We start from the raw sequence: 25,494 nt of genomic DNA, 5'->3' as shown, positions 1-25,494 counted from the left end.
TTGAAGCGGCATACAGCTGTGTTTCCTGTTTCAATTAACAATCCCTTAATTGCATATCTTTCTCTTGTTACTAATTTAGTTAATGTATTCATAATTAAGAATATTCTGTTTCCTACCAAGATTTATCAAGATAGGAGATATGGAAAGGAAAATCATCTAAACTGGTACGGCTGAAAGACCCTTCAACTATGATCATATCAGCTAGTGCCCTTCCCGTACTTAGAAGAACTAATTACATTACCAACAGTCACGCTTTCAGAATTCATTGTGGGCTTCCCTCGGGCTTTTGTTTTAGTGGCTGGGATTTTTATTAATGATCACATTTTCTCTTCATTATAGTTGTGATTATAGAACACTAGTGGCAAAAGGGTTATTTTGCATCCTAAAAATGTTCCTGTATATATTGCTAGTATTATAAAAAGTATTTTGTGATAGAATAAAGTTATAGAGACAATTCGTCTAGGAGGAAAAGCAGAAAGAGTCGTCATACAATATAACTCTACAAGACTTATTTCAGGTAGACTCCAGCAGCCCAATAGCATTTTACCCCCAATGCCTGACCTGATGGAGAGATTTCATTTTGAGCCCATTTTTTCTTCACACAACCATGCCATCAGGTTATAGAAAATGCATAAATATCTGTGTAAGCCGCCTGAAGGCTCTGTTCACATCTGCACTAGGAATTCAGTTTGTTTGTTTTATTATATGGCTAGAATAATGGAATTCAATGCTGTGACAGATCCGTCACATGACACACACAAACAGCACCCGTTGGACCCCATTGACTTTAATAGGTTCCGTCAGATTTTTGTCATGATGTCTGTCATTTTCTGCCATTTTTGACCATATCCATGATGGAGGCTCCTAACATAGCTTCCAATGCATGTGAGCACAGTAAAAAAATGAAGACTTTTGTCATAAAATGTGTTAGTTACCTGTTCTGCAGTCAATACCTTTTGGTTCTTTTGAACCATAGGGCTGGCAGCACAATTGTTGGTATCCAGAACTGATGACATCATTGGTTGTTACTTCATCTTTACCCTTCACGAGCATGCCGATAACACTAGGTGTATGAAACATGCTGAGGAGAATGAACTGTTGCACAGATGATAAGGCCATTTTAAATTGTCCATTTCCTTCTGATGAATGGGATGCCAGAACAACTGTGCTGGCAGCTCTTAGGCCCTATGGACAGTGGACAGTGTATTCTCATTATGCTTCACCTAAGTGGAGCTTTATTTCAGCTTTTAAAGGGAATGTGTTGCCAGAAAAACATGTTGTTTTTTTTTTAATTAAACATTTAGTGTGTAGGTGATTAAACATTGTTCAAATTTTTTTTATTTTTTTCACGAGTCAGGAAATATTATAAATTAGATTCTAATTTATAATATTTCCCATTGCTGGTCACTAGATGGAGCTATTCCCAAAATTGCAGCATTGCAAAATTGGGTAAAAAGCCCTCGCTCTAGTGAGCTCTCAGCATCCCCCCCTCCTTTATCCTGGCTAGTGCCGGGATAAACGAGGGGTTTGAACGGTCTAACCTCCTACACTGTGTGTCGCCATTTTTTGAGCTAACACACAGTGTAGAAGGTTAACATACAATAGTAAACGTACACAAACACGAACATACATTGAAATCTCTTACCTGCTCCTGCCGCCGCGGCTCCCTCGGGCCCGTCCGCTCCGTCTGCTGCCGCTGGTCCAAGTGCACAAGTCCGGAAGCCGCGACCGGAAGTAGTAATCTTACTGTCCGGCCACGACTTCCGGTCCACAGGAAAATGGCGCCGGACGGCGCCAATTTCAAATTGGACTGTGTGGGAGCGGCGCATGCGCAGTTCCCACACAGACGGCGTACACAGAAGTGGATGGGACGGGAGCCGTTCGCAGTCCCTATGGGACTGTGGCTGCCGTATTCCATGTCTGTATGTGTCGTTAATCGACACATACAGAAATGGAACAAAAAATGGCAGCCCCCATAGGGAAGAAAAAGTGTAAAAATAAGAAAAAGTAAAACACAAACACACAAATAAATATAAACGTTTTTAATAAAGCACTAACATCTTTAACATAAGAAAAATAAATTTGTGATGACACTGTTCCTTTAAGTTAATGGGTATATGTATCTTTAAACATCTTTGACAAGTCGGAAGGTGTGATGTTTTTTGGTGAGAGTCTGTAAGCTAATATCCCTTACAAATGCTAGAGCAAATAGGCTAGGGGGAGCTCTGACAAACCCTGTGTCCCTGTCACACATAGATAAAGGCCGGTTCAGTGCTGTAGCACATAACAACCATATAAAAGATCTGTTCCTCGTAATTATCAGTGACACAGTTTGCAATGCTCATCCTCCCTAGTTTTTCCTCAATAGTTTTAAAAAAATGCTAGAAATAGATCACTCTGTGTGTAATGAATTTATATAATATGAGTTTCACTTTTTGAATTGAATTACTATAATAAATTAACTTTTTGATGATATTCTAATTCATTGAGAAGGATTAGTAAAAAGACATAGAGTTAAGCTGATATGGAATAGAACATACAAGAGCTAGGGAGCCCTTTAGTTTAGTGTATCAGAGAGGTCTTAGCTCACTGACCCTCACTATTAACATCATTTGACATGTCTCAAAGATATTTCAGAAGATGTTTAAAAGTACACATACCTTTTAAGCAGAACAAAGAAACAAAGTGGCTCTGAAGCTGGAGCATGCTTTAACTCCTTGGCGACATGTCACATACTATTACGTTTCTGTCGCCAAGGTCTTAGGGCAAAGCAACGTAATAGTGCGTGATGATCATGGTGCACCATCGCCAGCGGGTGTCAGCTGTATATTGCAGCTGACACCCTGCTGCATGACCAGGACCGTAACTAGTCTTCGATCCGGCCGATTAACCCCTAAAATGCAGCGCTCAAAAACGAGCGCTTCATCTATGGGGTTTTACCAGCAGATCGGAACCCAGCGATGTAATCGCGAGGTTTCAAAGACTGCTCCGGAAGACCGGAGACCTAACAATGGCCTCCTGTCTGCCAAGTACGGAAGCCTGTTAGGTCCCGCTCGGGGGCGGGGTCTAAAAGGCTTCCGTCACCAGAAACAAGATGGCACAGGCTCAGAAGCTGATGCCACGAAAAAGCGATCCAGGTATTTTAGAGGGTTTTATCCGGTCGGCATCGCTGCGATTAGCAGCATTGCCGATCGTTGCTATGGCACCCGGAGGCCTAACAATGATTTCCTGGTCTGCCACGTATGGAAGCCAATTAAGCCCCGCCCAGATGTGGGGTCTAATAGGCTTGCTGTCAGTGAATAACTGACAGCTCTAATGCATTGCACTACGTGGGTAGTGCAATATATTAGAGTAAAGACCAGAGGTGCAGGCCTTCAAGTCCCCTAGTGGGGAAAAAAACTAAAAGTTAATAAAAATGTTGAATAAAAGTGAAAAAATAAAAGTTTCAAGTTAAAAAAAACAAACACTGCCTTTTTTCCTATAATACGTTTTTTATTAGAGGAAAAAAATGAAAATTTTAAAAAAAGGTACACATATTTGGTATAACCGCGTCCATAATGACCCAAACTGTAAGACTATAATGTTTTTTTTACCCACACGGTGAACACCGCAAAAATGTTTTTTTTATTAAAAAAATGACAGAATTTTTTGGTCACTACCCCTCACAATACATGGAATAAAATGTGATCAAAAAGTCACATTTACCCCCAAAATGTTACCAATAAAAACTACATCCCATCCAGCAAAAAACAAGCACTTTGATGAAAAATAAAAAAGTTATGGTATCACTGTAAACGTATAGACGCGCAGAATAAAGTAAATTGTAATTTATAGCGCATGGTGAACACTGTAAAACAAAAAAATAACGTTGGCAGAATTGCTTGTTTTTGGTCACCTTGCTTGCCAAAATATGGAAGAAAAAGTGATAAAAAAAATTGCATGTACCCCAAAATGGTACCAATGAAAACTACAGATTGTCCTGCAACAAATAAGCCCTCACACAGCTCCGGTGGAGAAAAAATAAAAAGTTCTGGCTCTCAGAATATGGCGATGCAAAATGTGAAGATAAGATTGGGCACCATTTATCAGTGCGACACTGGCCACATATCTATGAATTATTATTTTTTGACCCCATTATTATACTCTCTTATTATGCCCTGATGTACTTCACACAGTTTACATATGCCCCCACATTATAAACTAAAATACCAGCAAAACTACAAACAGAACAACTACCGAGCAACATCTGCGCTCCAAAAGCAAAATGGTGCTCCCTCTCTTCTGAGCCCTGCAGCGTGCTCAAACAGCAGTTTACATCCACATATATGGCATCGCCATCTCGGGAGAACCCGCTTAACATTTTATGAGGTATTTGTCTTCAGTGGCACAAACTGGGTACAACATATTGTGCACGAAAATGGCATATCAGTGCAAAATTTTAATTTTAATTTTTACTTTGCACTTTGCATTCAATTCTAATGAAAAAACACATCGGGTCAAAATCATTTTTATGGCTTAATTCAAAGAAATTTAGCAAAAAAACTGTGGGATCAAAAGGCTCACTATACCCCTAGATTAATTCCTTGGGGTGTAGTTTCCAAAATGGTGTCTTTTTGAGGGTTTTCCCTATGTTTTGGCACCACAAGACATTTTCAAACCTTACATGGTGCCTAAAATATTTTCTAATAAAAAGGAGGCCCAAAATCCACCAGGTGCTCCTTTGCTTCTGAGGCCTGTGTTTCAGTCCATTAGCACACTAGGGCCACGTGTGGGAAATTTCAAAAACTGCAGAACCTGGGCAATAAATATTGAGTTGCGTTTCTCTGGTAAAACCCTCTGTGTTACAGGAGAAAATATATTAAATGAATTTCGGCAAAAAAAATTTAATTTGTAAATTTCACCTCCACTTTGCTTTAATTCCTGTGAAACGCCTTAAGTGTTAAGATAATTTCTTAATGCTGTTTTGAATACTTTGAACGGTGCCATTTTTAAAATGGGGTGATTTATAGGGACTTTCTAATATATAAGTCCCTCAAAGCCACTTCAGAACTGAACTGGTCCCTGAAAAATAGCCTTTTTAAATTTTCTTGAAGATGTGAGAAATTGCTGCTAAAATTCTAAGCCTTGTAACGTCCTAGAAAAATAAAAGGATGTTAAAAAAATGATGCAAACATAAAGTAGACGTATGAGGAATGTCAACTAGTAGTTATTTTGTGTGGTATTACTATCTGTCTTACAAGCAGATATATTTAAATAAAAAAATAAAAATGCTAAATTGTCCGTAAATTTTGGTGTTTTTCACAAATAAATTGAATTTATCAATCAAATTTTTTTCAATAACATAAAGTACAATATATCACGAGAAAATATTCTCAGAATCGCTTGGATAAGTAAAATCATTCCAAAGTTATTACCACATAAAGTGACACATGTCAGATTTGAAAAAATAGGCTGCGCCCACAAGGACAAAACTGTCTGTGTCTCCAAGGGGTTAATGCTTCTCATCCTAAATAATACTCAGGGTCAAACTTCATTAAATTGTGCTTTTCACTTTTAGGATCGTTCTGATGGCCCCAGAATGTTAGTGGTGAAAGGTGGGTTCCCCCAATTTATTTCCTGAATAAATTTGGCAAAAGAACCTGAGCAAAAGTTCACGCACTCATAGTAATGGGGAATGCAGATATGTAGTCATAAATGCCGGTTCATCAGGCGGTGGTTACGTATGGTACAGAGTTGGCAGACAGAATTGTAGTCATGATCAGGTAAAAAAATCCTCAATAGGAATCGAGGCAGAACATTTTCAGGCAGGTCCAGTAGTAAAAAGTCATCACTGTACAAGGTGCAAGGGATGAGGCAGACTGGATCAAAATCAGAGGTGAAGGATCAAATATAGGAGTACAAGTAACAGAAGCCGTAAATAGCAACAGAGCGAGTAGCCTGTACTGCAACCCAGTCTGCCACGTTCTCTGAAGTAAAGGTTAGGTCGGGCCTATAGATTACTGCTGGACCTCAGTCAGGTTTATATTATAGGCATGCCCAATCCCGCATTGCCATATTTTGTCTGTTCCGCGTACTTGGCTCATTCTATGTCTAGCATCTTCCGTTAACTAGCCGTTTTGTAGAGACTCATTCAGCAATTAGCTTAATGTGTAATGCCCAGGGTAGATGTAAATTGATGTTTTACAAGTAGCAAGTTAGATACATAAACAAGAAAGGAGAAGCATATTACAAGTAAAACTAGTCAATGAGGAAAAGTATATTGATTTGTAAGCACTCTGTTTTATAGTGTTTAAGTATAATATTGCTAGCAGCTTTCACAATTATCTAGATAAATTGAAAGAAAAGACTTCAGTGTGCATTTTCTTCTCAATTATCCTGCGGTTTACAGTCTCAGGACAAGTTCTTAGAAATGCTGATCTGAAACCCCATTGGAAAACAAGAAAATCCTTTCTGACCTCTGTATATCGTGCAATAATCCCTTATTTCGTGAAAATCCAATGACTTTTTTGTTTTATTTAACACATTTATAGCTTCTAGTACCATCTCAATAGGGAACACATTCAAAATTTTAACTTCCTTTAGTTAAGAATGTTTCTCTATGGAGTATGAAAAAAACCAACTTTCATCTGGTCTTAAAAGATGCTCGTGTTTGATTTTCATAGCTCTAGGTGTAATAGGCTCTTCTGAAATCTCCTTACAAGCCTTTGATGTATTTTTATAGGATGGTAGTCCTCAGCACTTCTTTAGACATAGAAACGACAGTTGTTTTTTAGACTCGTAGATGAGACCTTTTCCGTAGAATGACATTACTTGATATTTCAAAAGCGTTGCTATGCAAAAACAATTCTGAACGTGGAATTGTTTTAATAGAAATAGAAGTTGCCATCTGAAACAACTGAAATATATAGCATACTATATGTAATTAACACTTATTATGTTACCATATGCACCAAATCTGCAAATTCCAAATAAAATAAAATAAAAAAACAATAATACAATGTTCATCTTCTTTGCATCTTTGGCGTTAATGATATAAGAAACTGTCATTAGTAAAATAATATAATTACCCTTGGAAAGAACAATTCTGACTGGGATGTTTAATGCATTTTTGGTATGATTTAATTTTAGATAGCTATAATTAACAACAATTGTAAAGTGAATTAGGGGTTTAATTAAATGCTTCTTCATATATTTTGTTATTTCATTTGTTTATGTTCAAAAAACATCAGCAGCATAAAACTCCAGTAATCTGGATATTGAAATAAAATTATGTGGAAATATTGGGAGGAATGTTAAACACATAGTAATATAACTTTAAAAAATACATACATGCACCTAGTTCAACCAATTATCCTGCAGTGTTCCAGAGGAAGTCAAAACCAGGGTGGGCTTCACATTGGATGGTGGTGCCCTGTGCAGTACCCCCTGCCCTATGGTGTACTGTTACACAAAAAAAACAAACGTATTTCTAAGTGCCATGCAGTAGCGTATCTACATAACACAGCCATATGTAGTTCTAATAACACTTCCACACAGTTGCCTAAATAAAAATGCTATTCAGTGCCACCACCTTCCTGCACTTCAAAAATAATATCTAAGTAGTAGTGCCACATAATGCCTTAGTAAATACCACCATACAGTGCTCAAATAATATTAACATCTCCATCCGTAAAGTCACCTTGGAAAAGTGCAGTACAGTAATGCTGCTATACTAGTAATATTAAGGGTATGTGCACACGATAAGTGGCTTTTACGTCTGAAAAGACAGACTGTTTTCAGGAGAAAACAGCTGCTTCATTTCAGACGTAAAAGCTCCTCCTCGTATTATGCGAGGAGTCTTTGACGCTCGTAAATCTTGAGCTGCTCTTCATTGACTTCAATGAAGAACGGCTCAAATTACGTTGCAAAGAAGTGTCCTGCACTTCTTTGCCGAGGCAGTCATTTTACGCGTCGTCGTTTGACAGCTGTCAAACGACGACGCGTAAATGACAGGTCGTCTGCAGAGTACGTCGGCAAACCCATTCAAATGAATGGGCAGATGTTTGCCGACGTATTGTAGCCCTATTTTCAGACGTAAAACGAGGCATAATACGCCTCGTTTACGTCTGAAAATAGGTCGTGTGAACCCAGCCTAAGACTCATTGTGGTCACAAGCCCCGGGTGCCAGACTATTTGCGCCCCCCCTTTAAGCAAGTGCAGCTGATGCACTATGTGCGACCGCCCAAGTCACACACCCCTAAGGCCAGCCCTGTGCAAAACTGTCCCCATGAGGTAATTGTCAATTTCACTTTTTTAGGAAGAAATTCTTCCGGATCAAAATATGGCAATCAATAATGCTGAAATTCCCCCTTAGCATCGTCCACACAGTGCAGATTTGCTACAGATTTTACAAGCATTTTTGAACCCAAACCCAGAATTGGATTCAGCAGAGCAGACATGTAAGGCTTTCCTTTATATATTTCTACTGTTTAGGTTTCGGCTTAAAAAATGCATTTCAAATCTGCAGCAAATCTGCATTTTGTGAACAAGGACTAAGAGTTCATTAAATGAGAGTAGTTAATTAATAAAAAAAACTTACCATTAGAACAAGATAGGTTTAATTTCATCATTAAACCAGTACTTTTTTTTTTAGTATATATACTGTTTGAGACATTAGTATTTCTTAATCACTTTTATGTATAAATGGAAAATTAGTGAATAAAATCACATGCGAAATGCGATAAATGTATCAAGGGGATTGAGTAAACATTAGGCAGTGCTGTACCCAAAGTGGTTGAAGAAGTTTCCGTCGCACGTGGGCCCTGCTCTGCCACATAAGGGAATTTTCTCTGTACTGTGACATCACTGTGTGCACTATCAGTGTATCATAATGCTGTGTTTGTCATACCTGTGCTTTGACATGTCTGTGGTCCTTCCCTTCTGTTGTATCATCACTGTATATTATTCCTGTTCTGTGAAACCGTAGAATATCCCATAATTATCATATAAAACTGTACTGGTTATACTTTAAAATGTTTTACTATCCCTGCCAGATATTGATGCCTTTACTTTAGTAACGTAAAATTACTTTCAGCATTCAATCATTCAGAGATTCTGATAGTCTGTCACCTAAACTTCTGGCACAGAACTGCTAGATAATCTGGAAATACAAGACCAAAAGCAGAGATAACAATTTATTATAGTTCCCTCATAAAGAAAGAAAAATCAATTGTATTTTATCTTAGCATTTAATTTTGTTTTGTCTGCCTAGATATTCTCCACCTTTACAGAACTAAGTTCATACAGAGCAATTTAAGTGAAGATTCTGCATCCTTTTTATTTTTTCCAAAAACAAAATAGTTCAAATCAGGATTGTATATAAAGAATAGATGTACAAAATTTTCCATTATACTTTTCCTCCTTTAAAGTGTCCGGATTTCCCGGCCCGACTGCAATACAGGTGAACTGGACTCCTAGCATCATAGACATTTTATGATGCTAGGAGTCCCTGCCTCCCCACGGAACTGCTGTTTCGAACTGAACAAAATGATACAATACGGAACAGCAGTTCTGTGGGGAGTCAGAGACTCCCAGCATCATAAATGTCTATGGTAGCAGGAGTTCCGTTCACCTGTACCGCCGTTTGGGCCAGGAAATCTGTCTGACACACGGACTGCTTTTCACGGCCCAAACTCGTGTGCAAGAGGTGTAAATAGTTCCAGAATTTTTTTCTGACTATTTTTTATTATACATCTTTATAGCAGTTATTGTTCTATTTTTCTGCTACAGAGCTCCGAAACCCTTGGTAAACGTTACACAATATAGAGTTTTATAAGAAAACTCTGACTAAATGCAGCCACCACTAGGGGGAGCTTAGGCGTTTATGGCATTCATATTTATTATTGAGTTTTATAGCAAGTAAAACCAACACCAAAATCGTACTGTGTCAGCTCAGCCTAAGTTTTATATCGTTTTCTGCTGTCCTTTTAATGTCAGATTAAAGGAATTTTTACTATGTAAGATTTTCATTTTGTATTGCAATATTATTATACACACTAATAATGTAAAATAATGTACACATGTTTATTCTGTAAAATGGTCAAAATAAACTATTGAGAAGGACAGCTACGTGCTGGAGAACATAGCAAACAATAATAAACAATAATTGAGTATATGCAGCAGATAGCGTTACAACTGCAAATAAAAATCTATCAGTTATAGCAGTGCAGTAATACAATAAACTATTGAAGGGAAAGTAGTGGAATACAGTTGTCATAGCTACCAAGCAGTTATACTTGTTACTATAACCTTGTAATTACATATTATGCTTTCCAAACAGAAACAATTGGCAAATAGATAAGTGACCTAATAAAACAAAAAGTGAACAAAACACATACAACGCTAGCGTTATTATATGATATTTCATGAAAACAGATACATTAACATTTCCAGTATTCATCTCCACAAAAGGTACTAGAACAGAGTCAGAATTACTTTCCTGGATATGGATACAATATTTATAAGCAATAAAATCCTTGGAGAAAGAATTCAGTAAAAATGATCTACTGATATGCCATGGATAGGTGCGAGAGGATCACATTGGTCTGTGATTTTGAACCACCACTCATTTCCAGAATAAAATCTCTTAAGACTACTCAAACCCTTTGGCCATTTCCACCATGAAAAATTAAGTAATTAACATGGTGCATCAATATTTTCCTAGCAGCAGTGAACTAGAAGTACTGCTATATTCTCTTTCAAAAGGCTCTGTCACCAGATTATATCACCTACATAATCTGATTGGCGCTGTAATGTAGATAACAACAGTGGTTTTTATTTGGAAAAACAATAAATTTTGAGCAAGTTATGCACAATTTTAGATTTATGCTAATTAGATTCTTAATAGACAACTGGGTGTGGCGTGTTTTTACTTTTTTACCAACTGGGCGTTGTAAAGAGAAGTGTATGACACTGACCAATCAGTGACTAATCAGCGTCATACACTTCTCTCCATTAATTTTAACAGTACTCACAACACAGCGTGATCTCGCGAGATCATGCTGTGCTGTCACATACTCCCACATTAACTTTACCGAAGTGTCTTGAGAGTGAATAGACATCGCATTCAGCCAGGATTAGATACGGATCGTATGTCGGCCGCATTTCCCGGATCGAACACAGTTCAAGCAGCTGTACTCCTAGCATCATAGTCATCCATGACGCTGTCAGTGACTGCCTCCCCTTCGGAGTAGTATACCATATTGAAAACATGATTACAGAATAGGACAGTATTCCCGCAGGTAGACAGGGAAATGGGGCTGACATACGGTCTGTATCTCACTGACCGAACACGGCCGGGTGACTAAGGCGTAAGGTAAATATTCACCTTTTAATACTATTCTATATTGATTAATTTCATATTATATCTTCATAGCAGAGGTCTGTTTTTCTGTTACAGAGCTCCAAATTCGCAGCTTCCCAACACACACCTTGATAAAATTCTGACTGCAAGGAGCCGCCACTAGGAGGAGTTTACTGAATACTGAGTTACTCTTGATTTCACTGTATAAACATGTAGAGGCTCCTAAGCTCTTCTTGGTGGTGACTCTCATCATGTAACTCTATGTTGTGTGATTCAGAACTTTGTATCAAAATAAAGCAGCCCAAATTGCGATAAAGATACTCTGGGAAATTAATCAGTACACATTTTTTTACTTAGGTCCTAGATTTTGATTAAAAGAACACCTTGTTGTTCAACGGTGGACATTCACTAAGTAAGGACGTACTTATTCAATGTCTTTTTTTTTGCTAAAAACGTAAAACCTATTTAAATATACTTTTTTTATATATGATATAGCATATCAGTTCTAGTAGATTGTCAGGGGTATACTATTGCCAAAAGGGGTTGTCCGGATCAGCAAATTGTGTTATTTTTTTGTATAATGAAAAGTTATATCATTTTTCAATATATTTTCTATATTTATTCCTCATGGTTTTCATGATCACTGCTTGTTGTTATTTGGTATGAACATTTATTGTTTACTTCTAGTGGATACTATTCTGTCAATGGTCAAATGATGGACTCACAGGTGCACGGCTCGTTACAGTACAATTATCTAATGATCCCAGCACCTGTGTGTCGATCACATGACCAAAGACAGAAATGTATCCACTGGAAGTAAACAATGAAGATTCATACTAAATAATAACAGACAGAGGTCTTGAAACCAGACAACCCTTTTAAAGGGTTTGTACAGGTTTAGAAAAACAGGGCTAGTCTCCCTCAGACACAATGCCACAAAAAATACCACAGGTGATGTGTGGTATTGCAGCTCTGCCCCGTTTACTTCAATGGAGCTGAGCTGCATTATCAAACACAACCCATCGCTGTTTCTGGGGGGAAAAAAGCAGCCATGTTTTTCTAATCCTTTACAATCTCTTTAAATTAACCTGCTACCTTCAAATCCCATTGTAATTTTTTACGTTTCTCAATTGTATTACCAGTCTATGCCACTAGGGACACAGAAAAAAACAAATCACATACACAACAGTGTTCCCATCTGCCCTTTATCTATCAGATATCTAAGCTTTCAATTGCTATATACTTGTAGTAATGTTTCCCATAAATAGCAAACCCCTTTAGTAGATAGATTCCTACAAGAAGATTATTTTCAGTAAAGTATGTGTTGCAACCCATTTAATTATTTTTTACACCTTTATAGATAGGCTTTAGAATCGGAATGTTATTACATTTCTACAGCTCAGTATTATTTAATTTAACAACAAGAAAGACAGAGCAAGAAAAATTGAATAAAAAAAAAATTCACACCAGCTGCAGAAAAATAAAAACCCGGCGGTAAGAGCATAATCATTACACTTAGTAATTAAGCCTTAATACCACAAAGTCACTGCAAACTCTGGCACACTTATATGACTGGCAGTTATCCCCAATTAAGTAGCCAGGGCTTGCTCAGCAAAAATACTCGTTAATACTCGTAAGGACGTGTTGATAAAGCTACGTTACGAAAACAAAATTTGCCAACCCATTTTGTCTAACACTACTACCAGTATAAATTATGACCAAATTTAACAGTTTAGGTAAACGTCCTAAATTTAAATTGCATGAGTTTGACACCTTTACTGTTCAGATCCCTTTAATGACTTGGCATAAAATCTGCCAGGCATGCTGTGCCATTGTTTTATGATGTAAACATCTGCCTGATTATTTGACCACTAGCCTTCATAAACTCATAATCCAGCCTGTGCATTGTGATTATTATTCACACCTCCTTTGTGATTTGATGTAATAATTCATTGAGCAGAAGCTCCAGCGTAGAAGTTTTTCTTTTTTTTTTTTATAGTTGAATCGAAAGGTGAATCTTAAAGTAACCTGTGCCCTTTTAACATGTTATATCAGACATATTATGTTATCTGTTATACAAATACTACTATTTCACTGCAATTTTATCTTCTTTGAATATTACAAGGTAAATATTTTAAATTATTCTTTAAAAATACTGATCTTTAGTGGTTAGTATGTAATAATAATAATCTTTATTTATATAGCGCCAACATATTACGCAGCACTTTACAATTTAGAGGGAACATAAACAGACAATATCAGACATTACATAGTGACAAAGCTAATTTACAATTCAAACCAGAGGCGTGAGGACCCTGCTCGCAAGAGCTTACAATCTATGAGGAAATAAGGGAGACACAAGGTGTAACAGTGTTTGTTCAGTACAATGGTCCCACCATCTTTTATACACATGGAGTAATACACATAGAGCTGCATGAGCCGGTCACCAGCCAGTATCCGTGTATAACAGACATGAAATGCAGTACGGTGCAAGGAGTGTTGTGGGAATCTTATTCTGATGACTAATGGGGCCAGGGAAAGGAGTCAGATTAGGGAATGTTATAGGCTTGTTTAAAAAGATGTGTTTTCAGGGCATGTTTAAAACTGTGGATATTGGGAATTAATCTGATTGTCTGGGGTAGTGCATTCCAGAGGACTGGTGCAGTACAAGAAAAATCTTGAAGCCGGGAGTGGGAGGTTCGTATTATGGAGGATTTTAATCTAAGGTCATTGGCAGAACGTAGAGCGCGAGTAGGCTGGTAGACCGAGATGAGGGTGTGTCACGCCGCGGGGTGTGGACCCACTGGGCCGTACCTCGTAGCGGGATAGCAGCTGGTCAACTAGGTACAATACAATATCTATAGTCCAGAAAGGGTACCTGAGGCAATGTAGACAGTGGCGGAGACACAACTTGACTTTCACCGTAGATGGCACAGTAGATGCAGTAGAAGACATAACTTGACTTTCACTGTAGATGGCACAGTAGATGCAGCGGAAGACAAGACTTGACTTTCACTGTAGATGGCACAGAGGCACGGTAGCACAGGGCACAGGATACAGGGTACAGGCAGCAAGAACGGGTAACACTGGGAACTGGAAAACACTGGGAGACCATTTGCAAGACAAACATTAGGTATACAATAATGCTCAGGCAAGGGACAAGTGGGCAGAGCCCTTTTTATAGCCCAGCAGCATTCTGGGCTAATTACTGATTATAGACAACTGGGCGAGTACTAGCCCTTTAAGGCCGTGCACGTGCGGGCGTGGGCGCCCTGCTGGAAACAGACACAGAACTCAGAAGTGAGTGCCGGCGTCACCCTGGAGGGACATGCCGCCGAGTACGCAGACGTCCATGGCCGGAGCCGTCAGATGGTATGTCTGAACGACGGTCTGCAGCTATGGAAGTTACAGGGTGGAGATGTAAGGAGGTGCAGCACTGTGGAGAGCTTTGTAGGCTATTACTGTTTAGAATCTGCACTTTGGTAACTGTTTTTGTTCAATACTATTATTCCTATTTTAGGTTACATATGCAGAAATATAGTAATCCTTTACCTACAGAATCTGTGGAGCAGTGGCCTGGAGCAATAAAAGATCAGTCACATCACTGGGGATGTTGTAGCACAAATTCATTAAAGTGAACCTCCTATTATACAAAACAAGCAATAATGTTTGTTTTGTTTTTGTTAGGGGGGGTGTGGCACTATCTGCAAGGAGGGTTGTGTGGCACTATCTACAAGGGGTGTGTGGCACTATCTACAGGGGGATGTGGCAATATCTGCAGGGGGATGTGGCACTATCTACAGGGGGATGTGGCACTATCTACATGGGGATGTGGCACTACCAACAGTGGGATTGTGTGGCACTATCTACAGGGCGTGGGTGGCACTATCTACAAGTGGCACTGTGGCGCTATCTACAGAGAGCACTGTGGCGCTATCTACAGAGAGCACTGTGGCATTATCTACAGAGGGCACTGTGTAAAAAGGGTGGGTGTGGCACTAGCTAAAGAGGGCACTATCTACAAGGAGCCATTTGGATCTGCCATCTGCAGGGGGCTGTGTGTGGCATTATCTACAGGAAGCAGTGTGTGGCACTATCCACTGGGGCAGTGTGGGAGACCATCTACAAGAGTCACTGAGTGTGGCACTATCTACGCTGGTTTTTACACTACCAGTAGAGGTCAACACATATCGCCTAGCCCTAGTGATAAAGTGAGACATCACCTGCCTGTATACAAACAGATAACCAGAGATTCTTTCCGCCATTGTAGTTGTCAGCCCAACTAGTGCAGAAATTGTTGTTAGAATATTTGTATTCAGAAATTGTTAAGAAAGCCACACCCACCAGAGAAGCCATGTCCCCATAAGACACACTCACCAGATAAGCCACACCCTAAGTTTCCCTGGAAAAAAATTCAAATGTAGGCAACTATGCACTTCCACCACTAGGGGTAGGTATGTAAAGTATTATAAATACTGCTCCTATTTAGATCTATAAGGAGCCTGTAAAAAGTAAGTATATGAAGGGAATGGAGGATCAGTGCTACCCAGTAAATAAATGGTAGGAAGTGGGCTGGAAATGACATAGATGAGGACCCTCCAGAAATTAAATTGTCCTGCATTTTAACATTGTCTATAATGCCTAGTATGCCATAAAATCTACTAGTCCAACATCATATTAGTCACGACAAACATAGGGGGAGATTTATTAAGACTGACGTTTCATATGCCAGTCTTAAAGGGGTTGTCCACAGGACAGGTCCTCAGTATATGATCTGCGGGGGTCCAACACCCGGACCACGCACCAATCAGCAGCTCTGCCTGCCACCGGGCACCGGAAGTCCATGCTGGAAGCAAATGTCTCTGGTCACGGAATAGTGGCGGAGCTGCAATACTGCAGATCTTCTCCTAATCAAGTGAATAGGAGCAGGGCTGCAGTTCTGCAGAACGGCTGCTATGCAGTGGTCGGAGCCATCTGTTTCCTGCTCCAACTACTGCATACCGTTCAAAACATCTGGCGCCTGGAGGCAGCCACAACAGCGGATCTGTGCGGGGTCCGGGTATTGGACCCACACCAATCATATACTGATGATACTGTGGATAAGTCATCAGTTGTCCGGTCGTGGACAACCCCGTTAATATAAAGATAGCTGGAGTAAGATACACGTAATTTAATAAGATATGCCTCCCTGGCTGTCCGTGAACCTGAAAAAAATTTGCGTAGAGTTCGTCTAAAATTCACACCAGTTTCTGGCGGAAATTTTGATAAACTTGATGGGCCGCTGCAGGCCACGCCCCTTTAGCCAAGCGCCATCAATATTTAGGAAAAGTGGGGAGGGCAGCATAAATGCATCAAAAGTCGCAATTTTTTTGCATAGTGTTAAAAAAGGGGGTTGTCCAAAGTAATTACATAGTGCTAAATATATCAATTTAAAATACAGTAGTAGGTGAAAAAGTACTCAAAGCAAGTACAATGTTCCATATAAAATAGTATGATTAAGAACCAGTCAGAGTACTGCAAATCCGACTCATGCACCTAGGGCCTTGTTCACACGGCTTTTTTTGCAAGAAGATTACAACACTTTCAGAACGGAATCAGAAATTGCCTCTATTTTGCCTCTCATTGATTTCAATACTGTAGTTCATACGGTGCTGGTTTTTCAGTACCCTAAATCTTAAACAGTGGCATCGAAAAAAAAAAATACTCCTATCTATGCTTTTGATGCAATTTTTTTGCTTTTATTGGGAGATGAAAAGCACCAGTGGGAGGTTTTGACTATAAATTCAAAATCAGCACGGAAGCAGTTTCCATGCTGATTTTGGACGCTGATTTTAGAGGCAGATTCAGCATCTGATTTTTCAAGCTTCAACTTGCTACCACGTGAGCATATCCTAAGAAGGGTCCACAATAATTATTATATACCTCAAATATGAAGGTTAACACTTATATTATGATTTATTATTTTACTATCAAATATTATTATTTTATTATTAAATGGGTATTGCAAAATTTGGGCGGATTTCAGAAAACCTCTTTACCATGCAGTACTTGAAGAAAAAAATATGTATTTTCCAAATACTCACAGTCTTGAAAAAAAACTGTATCCAACGCCGTGACCCACTGACCCCATTGCAATACCATAGCAGTCAATCATGGCACAGCTCTGTAGACGCAATTACACAAGGCCATGTCTGTGACCACGTGACGTGATGTCTCAAGGGTCTTAATGAATTTATTAATACTGTTAATAAGGCCTGATTTACACGAGCGTGTGCGTTTTGCGCGCGCAAAAAACGCCGCGTTTTGCGCGCGTTTGTATTGCGTATGCACTGCGTATACGCAGCCTTGTTGCGTTTTCAACGCGCGCACGACTAGCGTTTGCATCGCGCATAAAAAACGCAGAGGGGATTAGTGGGACGCCCGCCTACAAATAGGCCAGCTGGCCCAACCCCTGCTTGCTGGTAGAAATCTGTTTGCAACCTTATTTCCGCCTCTGCAGAAACCACAGTGTTTGTTTTTCCATTCAAATTGGAATCGCTTTGACACCCAACTATTATGGCTTCGCCAGCACTGGCGCGTGTGCTTCTTCTCTGGATGATCTCACGTCGGTTTGGCGAGCGCCGACACATGCTGCAGCACCACACGCCTGGAAGAAGTCGCATTTGGGTTCATCCACTTGTGGCCCAACGTACAATAAAAGGCCATTTCCATACCCTGTTTGAGGACTTACGCCGGCATCCCGACAAATTTCGAGCCTTCTGCCGCATGTCTGTGGCCACATTTGACCTTCTGCTTGAGCAAACTCGCTCTGGTCTCACCTACCAGAATACCAACATGAGACGCTGCATTTCGGCCGAGGAACGTCTGCTTGTGACCTTGAGGTATGTATGAAGCTGCTATAACTTAGTCCATGCCGCTGTCTGCTTCACCAGCCCCCCACTAACATGTGTTCTGCCTTTCTTTTTCTTTCTCGTTCTTTTCTAGATTTCTGGCCACAGGCAATAGTTATCATTTGTTGCATTTTGAATTTCTTTTGGGAGTGACCACCATTTCCTTAATTGTCATATCCACCAGTGTCGTGTTGTGGCAGAGGTTAAAGAGCACGGTCATGCCTCAGCCCACGACAGAACAGTGGCTAAGTATTTCAGAGGGATTTCTTCGAGCTACTGAATTTCCAAATTGCATTGGTGCCCTTGACGGCAAACACATTCGTGTGAGAAAGCCCCCACGCAGTGGCTCGCAATACTATAACTACAAGCAGTATTTTTCTATGGTATTGTTAGCCTTGGCGGACACTAATTATTGTTTCACTATTGTTGACATTGGCTCGTATGGAAGCTCGGCAGATGCACGCATATTCCGTACATCAAGAATGGGGAAGCGACTCGTGAATAGGCGACTGGGTTTGCCGGAACCCTCCATCCTCCCGGGCTCCAGCGGGCCCCCAATCCCGTATGTAATCGTGGCAGATGAGGGGTTTGCACTCACAAGGCAAGTCATGCGTCCCTTTGCAAGAAGGGGCTTGGATGACCGTAGGCGCATGTTCAATCTCCGCCTGGGCCGAGCTCGGCGATGTGTGGAATGTGCCTTTGGCATTATGTCGAACAGGTGGCGTGTCTTTCTGTCAACAATGCAATTGTCCATGCAGAATGTCACACGTGTTATACAAGCGGGTGTAGTTATGCATAACTTCTGCCGCATTAATGATGCAAACTTTGATGCTGACTATATCCTAACACATGCAGACACCACTGACAATGTCCCGGTGATTCCTCTCGGCCGATCTGTCTCCTCCGGCCTTCGAGTTCGTGATACTTTGGCGGCATATTTTGAGTGCCCATCTGGACCAGCACCGTGGGGGGCTGATGACCTTTGAAGGGGTGAATGTTCTTTTGAGGCTTCACTACCCACGTGAGATGTGGCCATTTTTTGTTTTGATTATTTTGGGGGTTGGGGTTGGGGTAGGGACTCGCAAAACATGAGGACCCTTGACGCGGGTTGCGAGCTTATATCTCTCGGGGTTTGAGCAGGACTTTACACAGTTGCCGACTTACTTTCCCCATATATCCTGTTGTGCGGACTCCAGTTAGGGAAGTCCAATTGCAAGTGTACTTATTTTGCTTCGGGGCCCATGGCAGGACCTAAACTTTGCAATCCCTTTCAAGCCATGTCAAACCCCCGAGAGATTAAGTAAAACCTCATATCACATGGCCATGCATTGGTCCAAAAGGCCAGAAGTGTGTGAGAGTGTAGGCAAAGGAAATGTGTGGCAAACCTTGTGTTGTGTGGTATAAATGATTAATAAAACGAAATCAAACCATTAACCATGAATATTTTTAATTTCGGATTAGGACCAATCCCAAATTTTGGGCACAAAAACTTAGACACCAACATGGTGTAACGAAATACAAAATAAAAACATGATCCCACAACAAACGTGGCCAGGCCTGCACCACACACAACAGTGCCGTCCAAATATATTGGCACCAACACACTCAGAGGTGTTGGTATAGTTGTCCTGGGGAGGCATATGCCTGCATTTCAGCACCACTATGCTGGACCTGGAGCTGGGTAGGTTGTTCCTCGCCAGCATAGTGGTGCTGATGTGGTGGGTGGAATGTGGGCCCTGCGAAGTGGGGAGCCATAGGGCGCATGTATGGATGCGGCCGGCCCATCTGGGGAACAGGGTGGAATTGGCCAGGCACCTGGGCCGTGGGTGGCGGCATGTAATTATTTTGCCACTGCTCTATTGCCGTGAAACACATATGGGGATTGTGTGGCGGTCTGCAAGCGTCGATCAATGTGACGATCGACGCCTGCAGACGGCCCATAAGGTCCATCGGCACCAGGCGTAGGAGGGGGACAATGCTGCGGCCGAAGGCATCATTCCCATCCTCCTCTGCGGCTCGCCTGAGATAGTCCAGTACCCGCGTATCCACCTGGGCAGCTGTGGAGGGCTGTGGGGCACGAACACGCCGACTGCGGGCTCGCACGGGCCGCTCCTGGGCTGGAGAGGCAACCGGCCGTTCTGACTGGCCTGGTGCGGGCTCCTGGGGTGTCGGCTCGGGGCTGGGTGGCAGGATATTGGGAGCAGGGGGTTCGGCCACAGACTCCCCCACGTCAGTCTCCTCTGCTGTGTCCTCCAAATTGTCGGTGGTTCTACAAGGAGCAAAAAAAGTATGACTACAATATCTAACATTGCCCACAACAACACGTTGGCAGACAGGACCTTGGCAAACACACATTACACTCATGCAACGGCATAAACGCTTACGTGCGCATATCCATGATGTCCTTCAGGAACATCAGCTGCTTAGTATATATGTAGGGCCGTTTGCGAGATGCCCCATCTCCGCTGCGTCCCTTGTCACCCATCTCTCGCCTGAATTGATCACGGCAGCTCCGCCACCGTGTCTTGATATCTTGGACTGTTGGATGTAACAAAAACATAACACGCCATCAGAACTATCACCTCTCACTTCAAAATGAAGGGCCCTGCAATGGCAATGCGGTGGGACGTGGGGAAGCACCTGCTCCACCAAAGTTTCTCGTGCTAATGAGCGCAATACACATACAGGGCCCAGGTTTTCGATAGGCATGACAGGCATTGACAGAAAATGCCAGGTACTCACCCAACCGAGTGCGGTCCCGGGTTCGGCCAGTCTCCCACTCTTGCCCAAAGAGGTTTTTGGCCACCAACTCCCATGCGTCCTCCTTCACCGTCCTGTTATGATACTCCTCACATCTGGTATCCCATATCGCTGGATGCTCCTGGACAAAAAGGATGAGGCGCTCCACATCCATCCCGCGCGGCATGGCTGTAGTATGGCTGTGAAACGCTCAAAACTATCCGCACACAACTCTCCTGGCACTGGCTAGACTTGCCCCCTCGCACTTGAAAGGCAGGCACTTCCTGGTTTGGAGTAGCTTTGTGTAGCTTTATAGACTAATTAGAATGGACATAACAGCTCTTGCGTGTTTTTCGCGCATGCAACGCAGGACCGTCCGTGTGGCATGCGTTGTTTTCACGCACCCATTGAAGTCAATGGGTGCGTGTTGCGTGAAAAACGCAAGAATATAGAACATGTCGTGAGTTTTACGCAACGCACTCACGCAGCGCAAAATTCACGCATCGTCGAAACAGCCCCATAGACTATTATAGGTGCGTACGACACGCGTGAAAAGCACGCGCGTCGCACGCGCGTATAATACGCTCGTGTAAATGAGGCCTTAGACAGCATAAAACTAGGCCAGAAAGGTAGAAACTGTGGCAAATTAATGACACACACTGTATGATAAATTTGTTAGGCCTCATTCACACGGCAGGGTTTCCCGGCCGGGTGCCGGCCGTTCATAAATCGGCCGGCACCCGGCTGCATTAGGAATAATAGACCCCTAATGGGGCTATTCACACGACCGATTTTTTGACGGCCGGGAAATCCGGCCGTCAAAAAATAGGACATGCTCTATCTTTGCCCGGGTACCTGGCCGCCCGGCTCCCATAGAAGTCTATGGGGCCGGGTATTACACGGCCATCACCGGAATGTGTTCCGAGTGATGGCCGGGTTTCCTGGCGCTTGCGCTCTATCTCCTCCTCCTCACAGCGCAGAGTGCATGTGAGGAGGAGGAGTTGATGCCATTCTGACGAATGGCATCGCTGCACACTGTGTGGCAGGGCCGGGGTGTACAGCAGGTGGAAGGAGCGCTGCGCTGGCTCCCTTCCCCTGCTTGTTAAAATCACCCTGGCCCGGCGACACCTTATCTTATCCATATCTGGGCAGTGACATCAGGGGAAACTCCTGAAGCGGAATCCCCGAACACATGGGGATTCCCCTTCAGGAGTTGCCGCTGATGTCACTGTCCGGATCTTCCCGGCCCGGCACGGATACAAAACTTTATGAAAACCAGCCGGGCAGAATGGGCAGATTTTACCGGCCGGCACTCGGGCTCGGGAATGACCCGTTCGTGTGAATCCCGCCTTAGTCATGTTTCTCTTCCTTACACCACCTCTTGGTTGGCAACCATTAAAAAGCTCCCCCCATCAAAGTGCTGAATAGAGGACAGACATGCAGTATTTATTAAAAGTAGTGCTCCCCTTTAGACCAGACAGAAATGCATACTAAGCTCACATGCCAGCATTCTCCCACCTGTAAGTTCACACGTAGCGTAAATACTGTGGATTCTCCGCAACAGATTTTGTTGCATAAAATTTGCAGCTTAATACAATAGCAGAAAAGTGGATGAGATTTGACCTGCGGTGAGTTTTTTTTTAATTCGCAGCATGTAAATTGTATTTGCGTAATTGGTGCTTTTTTGTTGTCGGTTTTCCCCATTGAATTCAATGGGAGGTAAAAGATGTTGCAGGAGGTAAAAGATGTAGCGGATGTTGTAGGAGGTTAAAGATGTTGCAGATGTTGCAGGATGTAAAAGATGTAGCAGATGTTGTAGAAGGTAAAAGATGTTGCAGATGTTGTAGGAGGTAAAAGATGTTGCAGGAGGTAAAAGATGTAGCGGATGTTGTAGGAGGTTAAAGATGTTGCAGATGTTGCAGGATGTAAAAGATGTAGCAGATGTTGTAGAAGGTAAAAGATGTTGCAGATGTTGCAGGAGGTAAAAGATGTAGCAGATGTTGTAGGAGGTAAAAGATGTTGCAGGAGGTAAAAGATGTAGCAGATGTTGTGTTTTTGCGGTGGAAAAGCTGCAATTTTGCCACAAAAATGCAATTTGCAAAAAAAAAAAAGTATACTTACCCAGAATTGTGTCCTTCGTCCAGGCCGGACTCCTGGGATGATGTTTTGTCCCATGTGACCGCTGCAGCCAATCACAAGCTGCAGCAGGAGGCCGTTCTGCAGGATGTCAGAGGGTAAGTATGTGGTTTTTTTTTATACGTGCAGTTTTCCGCTGCAGACATTTCGGCTGAAAAACTGCACCACAATTTGGTGTGGTTCTTTGCTGGAATTCCCTGCGGCCTCCAGGGCGGATACGCTGTGTAACTTTAGGCAGCTTATCCGCCCTGTGTGAACATAGTCTTAGACTTAGATTAAGGGCCTGTTCACATGAACATGACTCCTTTCTGTGTGCTGTGCATGGAAATCACGCACAGCACATGGACCCATTGATTTCAATGGGGCCGTTCACACATGCAGGAGTTTTCACGCAGCGAGAGTCCGCTGCGTGAAACTCACTGCATGTCCTATATTGGTGCGTTATCACACACCTACGTGTACATTGAAATCAATGGGTGTGCCTGAAAACCACGCACAGCACACGGATGCACATCTGTGTGCTGTGCGTGATTTGCGCATTGATTCCATTAAAAAAAATGCTTTGCGATTGCTAACATGGACAGCAAACATGGACACCAATGTCAGGGAATTCCAAAGAGTCCCGGAGCAGAGCCTATACTAGCGCTCTGCACAGGACTCTGGCTCTGGGGAAGCCCCAGACATCGCTGTTCATATGTGGACAGCGATGTCAGGGAATTCCAGAGTCTCGCAGCAGAGCCTATACTAGCGACTCTGTGTCCCACGGGCTGCAGATGACAGCCCCAGGGGCCGCATGCAGCCCGCGGGCCGCGTGCTTGGGACCCCTGCTTTAGGCCATGTTCACACAGAGTTTTTTGCAGGCAGAAAAATCTGCCTCAATATTCCTTCAGGAATTTTGAGGCAGATTTTGACCTTCCTGCATTTTCTTTGCCGCTTTTTTTGCCGCAGCCATTGAGCGCCACGGGTAAAAATCGCTTGCGGTAAAAAAAAACGCCTCCGCCTCCCATTGAAATCAATGGGAAGAGATTTAGGCCATTTTTTTTATGTGGATTCCGCATCAAAAACCACACCAAAAAACTCTGTGTGAACACTGTCCACTAGATCAAGCCACTCAGGCTTCATGTCTTTTATTATTCTGGCCATTTGCTAACACACTCAGACCAGTAAGATTACTGAGATAAGGAATGCTATATATTATCATAGTTTTAGCCAATACCTTCCTATAAACAAGGCATAAAATAAGCCAATAACTGCATGTTATAATTATTTTTTCTCAACAAAACAAATTTAAGTGTGAAAAAAATGTATGACATAGATGGGTTTTAAAGAAATTCAGAGGAACTTCTCAGTCGCCCTCATATAGCCTTGGATTGGAAGATGTTTTATTTGGCACACTGTGCTTTCCCTCTATAAAATAATAACTTGATCAGATACAACATTAACAGGATGCATCAAGTGCCATCGATGGTTTTAATTATTGGTCTAGTGCTATGTTATAACACCAAATAATTTACATCCAGTCGAAGTTTGCAAGTAAAGCTTTTATATAATACAATAATACAGCATAACTAGAAATGCAGAGGCAAAGCCTTTAACCCCTGGACCCCATGCAAAATCTGTAACAGGGCCACCCACCTACCAAGTGGCATTCAGGTGTGGCTGCAACCTGTGACCCCCCCCCCCCCCCCCCTATTGTTATTTCCTTGTCTGTACGAGGTCATTTTTTCAGTGAGTTCTTATAACCGGTTAATAAGTAATGTCGCCTTTAACATTGTCCAGTTGTGATGTCATTAGGAAAAACACGACTGTGTACTGTAATATGGCACTGTAATAGGTCCACTGGCTGTTTGGAAATCCATGTTTTGTCCTTCATATTTCATTACATGTTCTGTGTAAAAAATCAGCAACTACACAAACTTTTGGCTATGGATTCTGAAAGCACTTGGCTTACAGATATATCTATATATCAGTTTACAGATGTAGCCAACAATAGTGCACCCGCTGATGTGTGTTTATTTGTCAAGCTGAGCAGCCTGCCAGCAGAAGCCAGAACACCGACTGTATCTGCTATGGGTAAATATGCATCAACATCATCCCGTAGCTTCTACTTGGCACGAAACCTACATTACGGTCAAGACATGACTTATCAATCAGTTTAAAATGTATTGTTTATCAAGATCTTAAATTAGGTCATATTAAGTCTATTTGGCAACAACCATATTTGACATTATTACTAGTATTATAATTCAATTTATTAGTATTATGCTAAAAAGAGTAATTGTATAGTAAAATTCGGCAACTTTTTAGCATATTTTACTCGCCATTACAGTCAGTGAATGAGAACAAATATTTGTCTAGACTGGATACAATTGTAGTAAACATTTAGCT

At 41.7% G+C, this 25,494-nt stretch overlaps 2 protein-coding genes across 8 annotated transcripts in view; one reads left to right on the top strand and one right to left on the bottom strand.

Annotated features, from left to right (window-relative positions):
* Positions 1 to 25,494, top strand: part of DMD (dystrophin) — a 2,416,993-nt gene that overhangs the window by 1,983,782 nt on the left and 407,717 nt on the right. The gene's annotated exons all lie outside the window — the stretch shown is intronic.
* LOC142743728 (uncharacterized) lies at positions 928 to 21,296 on the bottom strand. The gene is made up of 4 exons (XM_075854754.1): positions 20,974 to 21,296; positions 20,616 to 20,769; positions 20,047 to 20,500; positions 928 to 1,185 (listed from the first exon to the last, which is right to left on the bottom strand). The coding sequence occupies exons 1-4, from the start codon at positions 21,155 to 21,157 to the stop codon at positions 928 to 930; spliced, it is 1,050 nt and encodes a 349-aa protein (XP_075710869.1). The 5' UTR covers positions 21,158 to 21,296.

This window comes from Rhinoderma darwinii, chromosome 2, assembly GCF_050947455.1.
Source record: "Rhinoderma darwinii isolate aRhiDar2 chromosome 2, aRhiDar2.hap1, whole genome shotgun sequence".
NCBI lineage: Eukaryota > Metazoa > Chordata > Amphibia > Anura > Rhinodermatidae > Rhinoderma > Rhinoderma darwinii.
This window is presented reverse-complemented; position numbering and strand designations above follow the sequence as displayed.